Raw genomic sequence first — 12,142 nt, forward strand, 5'->3', positions numbered from 1 at the left:
TTTCTCCAAAGTCCAAACCTGAGGGAGGTGACTGGGAAACGACGCAACCAAACAAAGAAATATATTATACCCTTGTCGTTATTATTTGTCGCATTCAGGATTCGTATTAATGTATTAATATACGATGGGACTTTAGGCTGTCAAGCTAAGTTGACAACCTCTATATAAACATCTTCAGTCTTAAATTTGGGAATAATGATAATAACCATGGGTGCGAACCTTACTACTTTGAAAACATACCGGTGTGGAGCTTCAACTGAGATTCTTTAGACCCCCCGCCGACCAGACCACTTTCGGAGGATCATTAGAATCAGAGGGGGTGCGAGGGCGAATATACCACGCTCAGATTTACGTTACAACGACACAACCCCAGAAAGGCACGAGGTGATAATGATATTCGTCGATGGAGTTGGTGCAGGTGTTGGATTGGTTCCACGCGAAGTCATCAACTTTTCGAGAGTCATCTGCGGCAGAAATAAGATGGAGGATTGGTCATTCAGGCGTTCCAAGATGTTTTTGTTTCCGCACCCAATTTTATTATACTTTCTCATTTTCTTTTTGTTCGTTAACCATTTCTGATGTCTTCGTCGTGTCTTTTTATCAGGGCTGTGGATGCTGGGCGAGGGTTTAGAGACCTCGCATAAGGTATATTTATATGGGCTTTACAAATCTTGTTTGTTACTTTGTTAGCACATTCGTGTTGTACCCCATATGGGTTAATTTCTGATTTGTCTTGTCTCTTGTGCAGATCTGGCGGCGCTTTCATCTGCTGCGCGCACTCTCGGCCTCTTCGCCGCTAGTTCATTTGTCTTGTCAACTCTGTTGTCCTGTCGTTGTGCCTGTATCGGTGAATAAGTATGATCTTTTCGATCTTAATGGTTTATCCATTATTGTATGGCTTTTGTTTAATTTGGTAATTTATTTATCTATCTTGGAATGTATGATGGATTTGTGTGCTTAATTAATGGAAGGTGATCTTTGTTTTAATATATTTGGGCTCCTTTTAATACTATCTATTTCCAGCTTCCAGTTTCAATGATATAGTACATAGTCTTACTTGTGGTTGGTATACGAAGTGACGTAATATATTCTTTTTTTGTGTGAAAAAGTTGTATTTTCTTTTCTTGTTTTGGGGTTCCTTTTCCCATACAGAAAAGACACTTGTGATGTGCTAAGCCACGTTCGTCTCTGCTAGTCTGCTGTACACGTAGAAGAAGAGATAAAAATGTTAAAAGATAAAGGAGAATAGAAATTGTAGAAGGCGTGAACTGAACATCATGAAGTACCGGGAAGAGCAACTGAGAACTCGAGACTGTCAAAGTTGATCTAGTTTCTAGCCAGCGCCTTACCATCTTCGCATCTATCCATCATCTTTCTGCCGCAGTGGCTCCCTTTTTTTTTCTATTCATTTTTTCTCCCTCGGTCTGATGTTGTTTTTTTTCTTTTTCTTTTTTTCCCTAGAAATTGTTTGGATGGAAAGGAGCCTTTTATTTATTATTAATTTTTTTCCCTCCTTTAGTTTCCAATAATTTTGTTTTTTGAAAGAAATTGTTGAGATGGAAGGCGGCCATTGCGACAGAAGGACGAGGGTAAAGAGCGGAAGATGGAAGGCGTTTTGGTGTGCTGAAGCTAGATTGACTTTGGTGTTGGTTCTCTTCTTTTCTTTCATTATTTTATCGGTTATCATACATGATTCTAACGTTTACAGGTATTTTTATCGATTTGTTTATATCATCTTTTTTTTTTTTCTTTTTTTTTAGGTCTTGATATTTTTTCTCTTTAATTTTTAACATTAAAAATTATATATGTATATATTAAGATCAATTTTTAATTAGCTCTGATTTTTGATATAATTTGTACTAATGTTGTTTGTGAGTTTAATTTTTAGATTATACGATCATTATTTGCACCTTGATAATTCAGTATTCATCAAATTTTTAGAAGCTTTTGGAAATAAGTCCAAGGTTGGTTCAGTGAGCTTCAACAATACTATTTGGAGAGGAAAAGTTTTTCGCATTAAACAAAGCACCGCCAGAAATCATTTTAGGGGAAAAAATCTGACTCTTCTAGTATTGATTTTGCAGAACTCTTAGAAGCCGTATACATGGGAATGTGGTGTGCTTTTTTTCTTCTAAGTTTTACCTCAGTGGATATATCTATTAGTGTTGGCAAAGATCCCTTCTGGTGCTTCCTAGTTAGATCTCAAATTTAGAAGGTAGATTATTGCAATGGGTATCTCTCATGACTATTGCTTGGCAGGTGTTTGCCATTAGGTTACTGTAGTGTAGGACCAGACTGCCAGTTCTAATCTGCTAGATATTGTATATCTGTGTGATGTTCATCTTTTGGTCGATGTTGCTTTGTTACGTTTTGGTGCAACAGATCTTTGTCACTAACGATGCATTCACCGAGCCAGTTTTATCATCCGAATATTGTGTCACTTCGTTTGCACATGGGCACTAAAAGGTAAGTAATATAGTATGTGATGCTTGATCTATCTCTCTATCCATTTCACTTATTGTCTATAGATGTGAGACCTCAACGGACTGAATTACATCTACTGAAGAAATGCAAAATTTTCTGCCTAAAGTGCATATATGATAATTTGGGGACATTATGACTGACCTTTTCAATGCTTATTTTAAGTGAAGCTTTGAGGGGTTGTTGTTGTTAGGTTTGTTAACTGGTGGGTATCTGTCACGTCGATGTAGACACAGTAGTATAATGTTTGACCTTTAGTTAGTGCTTGCGTGTTTGTCTTCTAGCCATGGTTGAGAGAAGGGGCACTGTTGCTTGTTCTTGGTTATAATGACATGGTACTGTCATCGACATCATGCTTATAAGCCAGCCACTAAAGTTTGTATGTCTAATCTTCTTGAGTCTGTAATTTTGTAGGAGCTAGGATGTCTCTGGACTTTAAGAGTTGATATTGTTGCCATGACAAGAATTTGCATATCCTTACAGATAAAGCTTATTGACTGAATGTTTGATAATTTAATGTACCCTGGTGTTAATTATTAAGTCAACCAACTGTCTCTTGTTTCTAAGCCATTTCATCACTAGCTGGTGTCTGCATTCTACTGGAATATAGAGTATCAAGTCGGTCTGGATTATAGACTTCTATTGATGGAATTGGATGTTTTTTGTGCCAGATCAGAATAAAAGAACTAGAAATAAAATAGGGGCCTTGATTGTTGCAGGTCTAGCACATGGTTCAGCTGAGTCTTTTTCCATAGAATGGATGGAGCTTAAGATTTGATATGTTGATGTGGTATCACACCACTCTTCTAGTAGTAATAATAGTTAGTTTGCATATCATTCTATTCTGTGACAAGTGGTATTGTATTTTATCAAGATTCTCACATATCGCTTCAATGGGGAAAAATGATAGCGGCAAAAATAATTGGTTGTAGGTTGTGGCAGAAGATTAAGAGCTGGCTGTTAATTTGCTTAAACTGGATAAGCATTCTGTTTTCCACTAATTGATGCAGGTTCAGACCATTCAGTTTATTGGTGAGATCGAATGAACGAAAAAAAATGTGTGTTTTTATAGCATCAGCTTGTTTGATGTTTTCAACTTTCCTTGTGGCAAAATTTTAGGTGTACAGGCTTTCTATAAGCTAAGAGGCCTTTGACTTTTTGTGGATGTTCAAAGCTTCCCTCAGAGGTGGTTAACTAATTTTCTTCCGTGACTTACAGATTATGTGGATGTTGATCCTTATTACTTACAAATTATGGCCTTGATTTCTTTTCAAGCAAATGTAATGATCGTTTGCAATATAATCAGATCATGTTAATTTCTACCTCTTAATTGACATTTTGAATTTTTCTGATGCCGTGGAAGCAAGTTTTCACAAAAATGTCTTGAAGTTTTGATAATGAAATTGCAACTTAATAACTTCTATTGAGCTCAAAAACTCCAAGGATTTGCTCTCATCAGATTGTCTGCAGTTAACTTCTATTAGCACTCATGTCTTTCCCAGTATCACAGCCTCGTAAATTTGTGCTGGTATTTTTGTTTGGAAAGATACAGTGGTTCTTATATCTGGCGCGTAGGATGATTAACCTTGTTTCTTGCTCATTTTCAGGGGTATATCTCTCAAATTGATATTTCAAGTTTTACATTCATGCATGTATTTTATGTCATTGCCCTGTCCTTTTCATTTTTTTTTTTTTTTTACTTTATGCATTATCATGATGAATATGAAAATAAAAATAAATGATGTTTGTCTCTTTCCCTCGGTTGTTTTGTTTGATTTATTTATTTTTCTATTTAAATCTTTGCTGGAAGGGATGAAGAGGAAGCTTTCATGGAGCCAATGACTCACCATTTTTACAGAATCACAGTCCATCATATCTTTGGGGAAAGTTGATTGATTTTCCTAGAAATCATTCCCTGAGAAGGAAGCCATCAGACGGGTGAAGCTGACAACTTGAAGATGGAAAGCCATTCAAGCAGAGAAGAAACTCGGGCATGGTTGTACAATTCTAGTGTAGTGCTAAAAAAGTTATAACAGGACTCATTGGGGAATGAGATTGAGCTTACTAGATGAGTAGATGTTAACAAAGATTTAAGTTTTGAATGATAGATGTACCAAGTATTTCCAATGTTAATTTTGTTGGCTGATAGATGATCTTTTTCAAAATGCCATAATGCATCGATGATTCAAATGAGTAATGCCTCTCTTCAGGTTATACTAATAGTTTATCTGCAGTTGCTGGATCTTCATTTAATTTTGCATGTTTCATTCCTAGTTATTGGAGCAGATCCAGTTGTTACTATGAAGTTATCTAATCCTGGTTTCCAATTACAAGTTCTAAAACCAATCTTTCAGAGTGGCCAAAGTATAAATTTTACCCTTTAGTTAATCTCAAATGCATAAACGTCATGAATATTCCTGTAATTGCCATTCCTAAACCAATTTCTCAGTATCCAATTCCAATATCGTTCAATCGTCAGTGATTCATTGGTACTTGTGTTGACAAATTAATGCAGTAACTTGATACTCATCAGTTCTCATATTACATTTTTCCTATTTGTTTATTTAATCTTTTTTATTTTTACTCTTTTAAAATTAATTTAATATTTATATTTGTGATTTTGATTCTCCTCCAATATGAAGAAATAATACAAAACAAAACAAAAACCAATCCATATACGACACCGTTCTGGTTGTACCCTCACGTCCTTTCAGAAACCACCAAAAATTCACGCGCGGATAGCACGTGTTGTGCTTCGCTCCTCTCTCTCTCTCTCGGTCGCTTGCCATCATATTATCAGATCAGATTCATCACGGAAGAAGAAAGAAAAAGAAAATAAAAATAAAATGTCAGGTTCCACCATGGTGGGAGATGCAAGCTCATGGTCCAGCGCTCTCCTCAGGATATCACCTTACACCTTCTCCGCCATCGGAATCGCCATCTCCATCGGCGTCTCCGTTCTCGGCGCCGCCTGGTACCTTCTTCTTTCTCTTTTTCACCCTACTCGCTCAATTTTTAATGATGCATATTTTAATTTCTTTTTCTGTGAATTTTCTCTAGGGGGATTTATATAACTGGTAGTAGCTTGATCGGTGCTGCGATTAAGGCTCCACGTATCACGTCCAAAAATCTCATCAGGTATTTTAATTTTATTTGAACCCTAAATTTTTTAATATTTGGTCTCTTGAATGGTGAATGTTTATTTATTCTAGTTGATTATTTGTTTCGTATGCATGAAATAAGTTAAATCTTAGCTCTGATACTTTTAGGATCCATTGACAGTTTCAATAATTTGATCAATTGTGGATTTATTTTTGAATTACTAGAATAACTTGATATTGTTTCTGAATGCCATCATGTGTTGGGTAATTGCAGACAATTTCTTGGTTTTTATTATGATAAAACGAAAAAGTGTTTGGTGTGATTATGAAGTCTATATTATGCACATTAGTTGGATTCTCTTTTCTGCCTGTGCTTTGAATTGAATTTTTTAGGGCAATCGGGTTGGAATTGAAGTTGTTAATATGTGCGTCTTTTAAATGTGAAGGTAGTATCTAGAGTATACGTAGCGCAGCTCCGGTTGTGAAAAAAAAAAAAATTCATGTTACAGAATTTCTTATTTAGCAAACGATTTAAAGTCCTGGTCAGCCATTTTGATGAATAATAGGAAGTTGGTTGGGTACTCATGAAAGATTTTAGCACTCAAATATTTATGGTTAGCTTGAGGTGTATTTGTTATTGCAATTTGGGAATGTTCTCTAGGTTTTTGCCTGGCCTATATTTTTAAGTGTAGGTGAGAGAGTATTTTATGTCCTCATTGCAGTCTTAAGAAGATTTTTTGTGGTAAAAGTTTTTGATTGAATGATAAGGGAGAATGTGAAGTTTTGAGTTTATCTCTAGCTATTGTTTTATGATACTTTATCAAAGTATCTGTATTAACTTTATATTTATTGCCCACTCTTTTTCCTTTTAATTTACACCTTAGTAAACGGTGTTATTGTTATTGAACTCCCTTAATTTGTATATAAAAGTAATGTTGTTCTATCGACTATATTTAGTGAGAACTGATTCTGTATAACTGGGTTGCAATTACAAAGTATCGTCCAAATTAGTTTATTCCTGCAGCCTGCCCGAAATGTTGAGTTGTGAGGCAACTTGTCTGTTTGAAATTTTGTTTTTTGCATGCTCTTTATCAACGCAGTGTGACTGCAGATTATCTGTAATTGTTTTTTGGGTAAAGTTTCTCTGTGACAGAGTAACAGGATCTTGCATTTCAGTTTAACCTTGTCAAGTGTTCTCTTGCGATTGCTGATTATACATGTAGTAGGACTGTAACCCTGTGATGTGCTGAAGTTTTGATTTAGTTTTGTTTCTTGTGTTTTTCCAGTGTAATTTTTTGTGAAGCAGTTGCTATATATGGTGTTATTGTTGCAATTATTTTACAAACAAAGTTAGAAAGTGTTCCAGCTTCAAAAATATATGCACCAGAGTCACTTAGAGCTGGATACGCCATCTTTGCTTCTGGAATCATTGTTGGCTTTGCTAACCTTGTCTGCGGGTTTGTTCTCTTCATCTTTTGTCTTGCATCTTTCAGTGAAGTTCTACTAGTAAATTTTCTTTCTGTTTCGTGATACATAATGGTTTATGATGATTATTATTTTGCCAACAGGTTGTGTGTAGGAATAATTGGAAGCAGCTGTGCATTGTCTGATGCTCAAAACTCCTCACTTTTTGTGAAGATTCTAGTGATTGAGATCTTCGGCAGTGCCCTTGGGTTGTTTGGAGTAATTGTGGGAATAATTATGTCAGCTCAAGCATCATGGCCTTCAAAATGAGTCTAATTTCTTGTTTTGTTTGTATTGTGACAGTTGAACTATATGAGCGTGCACTCCATTTTGTGTACTTTCAAACAAAACTTTTTTATGTTGTTGCTTTATTGTTACTAGTAGGAATGTAAAAACCCGTGTGGGAATGCTATGTTCTTTGTTTTCTTGGTTTGTTTTATATGAATATTAGGTTTATAAATAAGAATTTCATACTCTGGCAAATCAAAAGTGGTACCCATCGGCTGCAACGAGCACTTGTACTATTTGATGATCTCATTAATTATATACATGAAGAGTATGAAGGTGGAGTTTGTTGGGTCTGAACTATATTCTGAGCCAATCGATGGAGTTTCAGAGGTGCTCCATAACCATTAACCTCCCGACCTGTATAAGTTACTGCTTTTGCACATGATAAGTCTCCCCCTATCATCTCGAATGAATTGAACCTTTTCCCAGTGGATATTACTCCTATAAGAATTTTTATGTTAAATCTTTTCGAAGATAAAGAAACAGATATTAAACTAATCAAGAGAGCTATGTTATTAATTACACAAGCAAACACCAGTAAAGCATCTCCTAGCCCTAGGTTTTATATCGAATAAATGAGATACTTGATGTGTTATTGAGATATTAAATGCTTTGTCGTGGCTGTAAAAATTTGCTAAAATCAACGCGGTGCATGATAATTGATAGATAACCCTCTCTCCACCACTAGTTGAGCAATGGGCTGCAGCAGCATCCAGGACAGAGCTCGAACCTTCCAGCTTGGGCTTGAATACAGTCCAGCCCAAATTTTGAAAAAAATGGGGTGTTGGTTTTAGTATTTTGGATATTATTTTTTATTTTTTAGAGTTCGGTGGAATAATGAGGTAGGATTTAAAAATTAATAAGAACACCTCCTAGGTTTGTTAAATAACTAAACACTCTTGTAATAAAAAACATTAAAATTACAAAAACACCCTCACCCATCCATTAAATTCTGACAGTCGGCCACCATCGCCGGAAAGTGGTCGGAGTCATCGTTTCGGAGTACGACCGCCTGAATCTGGCCAGTCGTGCGCTGAGATGGCATTTTTCAGCCAGATCCACAGTGGATCTAGACAAAAAAGGTCAAATCTAACCGTGTTTGATCGTTAACGACGACCATATCTTAGCCATCTTTAACCATGAATCTGGCCGAAAAATGATAGATCGGTACACTACCGGCCAGATCTAACCGGTAGTGTACTATTATACCAGATTTTGGCCACCTTCTAATGGTGGTGGCCGAAATTTGATAAATGTGGGTAAATGTGGGTGTTTTTGTCAATTTCTAAACTTTTTTCTAAGGGTGTTTAGTTAAACTAATAAACTTAAAGGGTTTAAAATATAGTTAAAGAAAATATAATAGTATTTTCAAAATAGGAAACAAACTGGTATTTTAGAAATAGTATGAATAGGATAGTTAAAAAAACAGACATGTTTAAAGTATCTAACCAAAAAGTCTAGAACACAAGGGTACACATCATCCGTAAGACCCTAGTGACATATTTAGTATGCATACATCTGTCTTGTGATATGATGGTGGTATTGTAGAATTTCTGAGAATACTATGACTCCAAATAAGAACCCAAATTCAAAATTTCTCTAGATATACCGTATACGTGTAAAATTATTTTCCTCAATCACATCAACTTTGAACAAGAATGGAAGATGAAAGTGAAATATTTTTTATTCATTATGAACAACAAAACTAAGTTGAGCATGAGTGGAAGGATTGATCACAGAAATTACTTATTCTTAATCAAACAGATAATTAAGTGATTCAGGAACATCGGCAAAGAAAGGCACATTCTTCTGTTGAAGGTCTTCACATTGCTCTGGAGTTGCAGTCATCGGATCAAAAGGCTCCCTACCAGCGAGAGTTAAGCCTTGTTTGATTCGACCCACTTTCCGGGAATGTAGGACTTGCATTGAAGTGATAGGTAGCCTTATAGATTGATATTCTTCAAGGGCCATTTGAAAATTGACTGCCTTCCATTTCTCCATGCATTTGCCTAATACTGCTGCGTCTAATATTGACATGTTTGTTCTTCTTCCACAGTGTGGAGTTGTGGGATGAGCAGCTTCTCCGATTAACACCACTCTGTCCCAAACAATTTGTTTCAAAGGATCACAATCATAAATAACATTAATGAAAGGGTCCTTCGTTTCTTTTATCACTCTTGCAAACTCAGGAATCCAAATCTTCTCTGCCTCCTGGTGCATTGCGCTTATCATGTCGCTGTTTACTTTAATAGTAACTGAACTTCCCTGAATTGTTGGTTGTGACATCATAGGACACATCAATTAATAACTTATAATTTAACGTAAATGGATACAGAGCTTAGAAATAAGATTTTGTACGTGGTTGGGTTAAAAGTAATGGTCACTAAAAACACTTCAATTGTACGTGGTTGTTGTGCAGCTAATATCATAAGTCTGTTGTCTAAGTAGCTGGCTACTTTTAGCAGTTTTATTAAGATTGAGATTGACCCAAGTTAAAGGATAGGTTTAGCGTTAACTAAGGGGAATCACCTTCAATTGGGGCTCAGGTTGATTGGTATACCAAATCCAATTGAGCCTCTCGTACATAAGCTCACAAAGAGTTGAGTGAGTTCCAGGAGCCAATTCCATGTATAAGCATCTTCCAAGATCAGGATACGCTTTCCGGAAGCCCATCATGGTATCCGAATTCTTTCCTGAATACTCAAGAACGCCCCTCCATGCACAGTATCCTGAATACCTGTCAAAGTACATAAAAAAGTAAAAAGAAACCCATAAAACGATGCATCTTAAACATAAAAAAATCATACAATAATGTTCCTGGAAACCTTAATTTGGTGTCAGGTAGAAAACTCTGTCGAATTGATGAGCGGGCCCCGTCTGCTGCAACCAGCAAATCTCCCTCTACTTCGATGATCTCATTCGTTTGAAGGTCTTTGGCCTTTACTTTAACACTTGTTTTGTCTTCAGAAATACAGAAAGAGATGTATTGGTGACCCCAATGAAATATTTCACGCGGCAAAGTATTGTATAGAAGAGCATGAAGATCAGTCCAATGTGCAACCCTAAAGTTCAAGTTTTCATCTCTTGTTAGTACCCAATTCACCTTCTTCTCCCCATCTGTTGCTCGGTTCTGTAAAAATATTAATTAAACACAAGTCGTACATAAGAACTTACCCATGCGTTAACACTTTTTAAGGGTTAATTCAAATAGAAAAAGTATGTAATAAATATACCTGATCAATTGGGAGAGGTAAGGTAACTTTGTAGAAGGGCTCAGGATGAGGGAGCCATGACTGAATTATTTTCTGAGACAACGTATCAAGTCCAAGTCCAGCACCAGTTGGACTTGCCGTTGTGGGTGCTCGCGATTTCTCAATCACAACAACATCCCAACCTGCACAACTAAGCGCTTTTGCGCATGAGATTCCTGCTATGCTTCCTCCCACTATGATTGCCTTAGCCTTCTGCTTCTTCATCCTCCCGATCTTCCTCTCCCATATAAACCCTCATTTGGAGCATGTATTTATACAAAAAGATTATCGAGATTACCGCTAAGTTTGACTTTTACCTATGGTAAACATTATCTCACAAACCTAATCGCACACTTGATAATCAGTTACTGATAAATGTCTCATACAAATTAAATGTGTTAACTAATAATAGGTTTATGATGAATTCATGAAATTCATAAGGTGACAACTGTTAACTGATTTTTTATTTATCAACTGTCACATTAAGTTTATTCTTAAACAATTTGTGAAATTAGTATTGACCAAAATTAATTAGTTGACTAAAAGCAGGAGATAGGTGTGATGTTTAAAGTTGTCATTATTTATGTGGACATAATTAAAAGAGTTTTAATTGAGGTAAGAAATTAAGCTTTCACTCGGGAAGAATACATTTTTGCCTTTTTAGATAGATGCAAAGTTCAGTAGGACTTTCGGTGAAATTATGAAGCTTGTTACTTGTCAGGTAGAATGGTAGATGAAACAGAATCCACATAAAACTGGACGTGAAGGAAGATGAGTGTACGATCCCTCCCTTGCACATGAGCGATCCGCAGTCCCCGATAGCCACTCAAATTGCTTTATGTCTCTTCTTTCATCATCTCTTTTCCTCTATTGGCCAACAAAAGCTGTCATATTTTCTGGCTGTTATTATGGTGAACATGACTATTCACTCCATTGCTCATTGCGCTCAAGCTCAGCAACAGAAAGCTTTCAGTTTCCCATTGCTCTCAGACACTAAATAACGAGCTAGATTTTGCACTTCTGTGAAATTATTAAGCTTTTTTTAGTAGAAAAATTTAATGAGTTGGTGGGTTGTTATAGTGTGTATATATATATGGTTGGGTTTTTAAAATCTCTAAATCCTTTTAATTTATACATTTGAAATTATGTTTAGGATTAAAAAATGTTTCGATATGATGTAAGATGATTTCAATCAATGGATGATAATGATCATCAAGAAGTAAGTTTTAACTATTTTTCAAATTTTATTTTCTTTGATCTTTTTGTCTATCTTTGTTGTTTACTTACAATAAAAGAATTTTGAAAAAGCCAAATATGAAACAAGTTCTCATAACCGTCTTCCTGCAGCAAAGGTTTTTCTCTACAGGTTTGAAGCATCATCCCACCTTCTTCTACCATTCTATTCTATCAGCAATGGAGGCACCCCAGTCCTGACAGGGTGGAGTGGTATTTGGATTAAAAAAAAAAAAAGTTTTAAATATATTTTATTGCAAAGACAAAACGATCTTAATTTAATGTGATATCAGAATCTAAACTTTGTGATACACATGCTAGTAC

General features: G+C 35.8%; 2 protein-coding genes across 3 annotated transcripts; one reads left to right on the forward strand and one right to left on the reverse strand.

Annotated features, from left to right (window-relative positions):
* The first annotated feature begins 5,179 nt into the window (after positions 1 to 5,179).
* Positions 5,180 to 7,471, forward strand: LOC116115718 (V-type proton ATPase subunit c''1). The gene is made up of 4 exons (XM_031401843.1): positions 5,180 to 5,455; positions 5,542 to 5,619; positions 6,869 to 7,039; positions 7,151 to 7,471. The coding sequence occupies exons 1-4, from the start codon at positions 5,328 to 5,330 to the stop codon at positions 7,314 to 7,316; spliced, it is 543 nt and encodes a 180-aa protein (XP_031257703.1). The 5' UTR covers positions 5,180 to 5,327; the 3' UTR covers positions 7,317 to 7,471.
* Positions 7,472 to 8,993: 1,522 nt separating this feature from the next.
* On the reverse strand, positions 8,994 to 10,878 carry LOC116115726 (2,6-dihydroxypyridine 3-monooxygenase-like). Of its 2 annotated transcripts, none has more exons than XM_031401852.1 (4): positions 10,568 to 10,878; positions 10,142 to 10,464; positions 9,864 to 10,071; positions 8,994 to 9,599 (listed from the first exon to the last, which is right to left on the reverse strand). In XM_031401852.1, the coding sequence occupies exons 1-4, from the start codon at positions 10,808 to 10,810 to the stop codon at positions 9,087 to 9,089; spliced, it is 1,287 nt and encodes a 428-aa protein (XP_031257712.1). In that variant the 5' UTR covers positions 10,811 to 10,878; the 3' UTR covers positions 8,994 to 9,086. The 2 variants fall into 2 exon arrangements, with proteins under 2 accessions (XP_031257712.1, XP_031257714.1); XM_031401854.1 differs by having other exon boundaries at positions 10,160 to 10,464; positions 10,568 to 10,875.
* Between the last annotated feature and the right edge of the window lie 1,264 nt (positions 10,879 to 12,142).

The sequence above is a fragment of the Pistacia vera genome, unplaced genomic scaffold, assembly GCF_008641045.1.
Source record: "Pistacia vera cultivar Batoury unplaced genomic scaffold, PisVer_v2 Contig752, whole genome shotgun sequence".
NCBI lineage: Eukaryota > Viridiplantae > Streptophyta > Magnoliopsida > Sapindales > Anacardiaceae > Pistacia > Pistacia vera.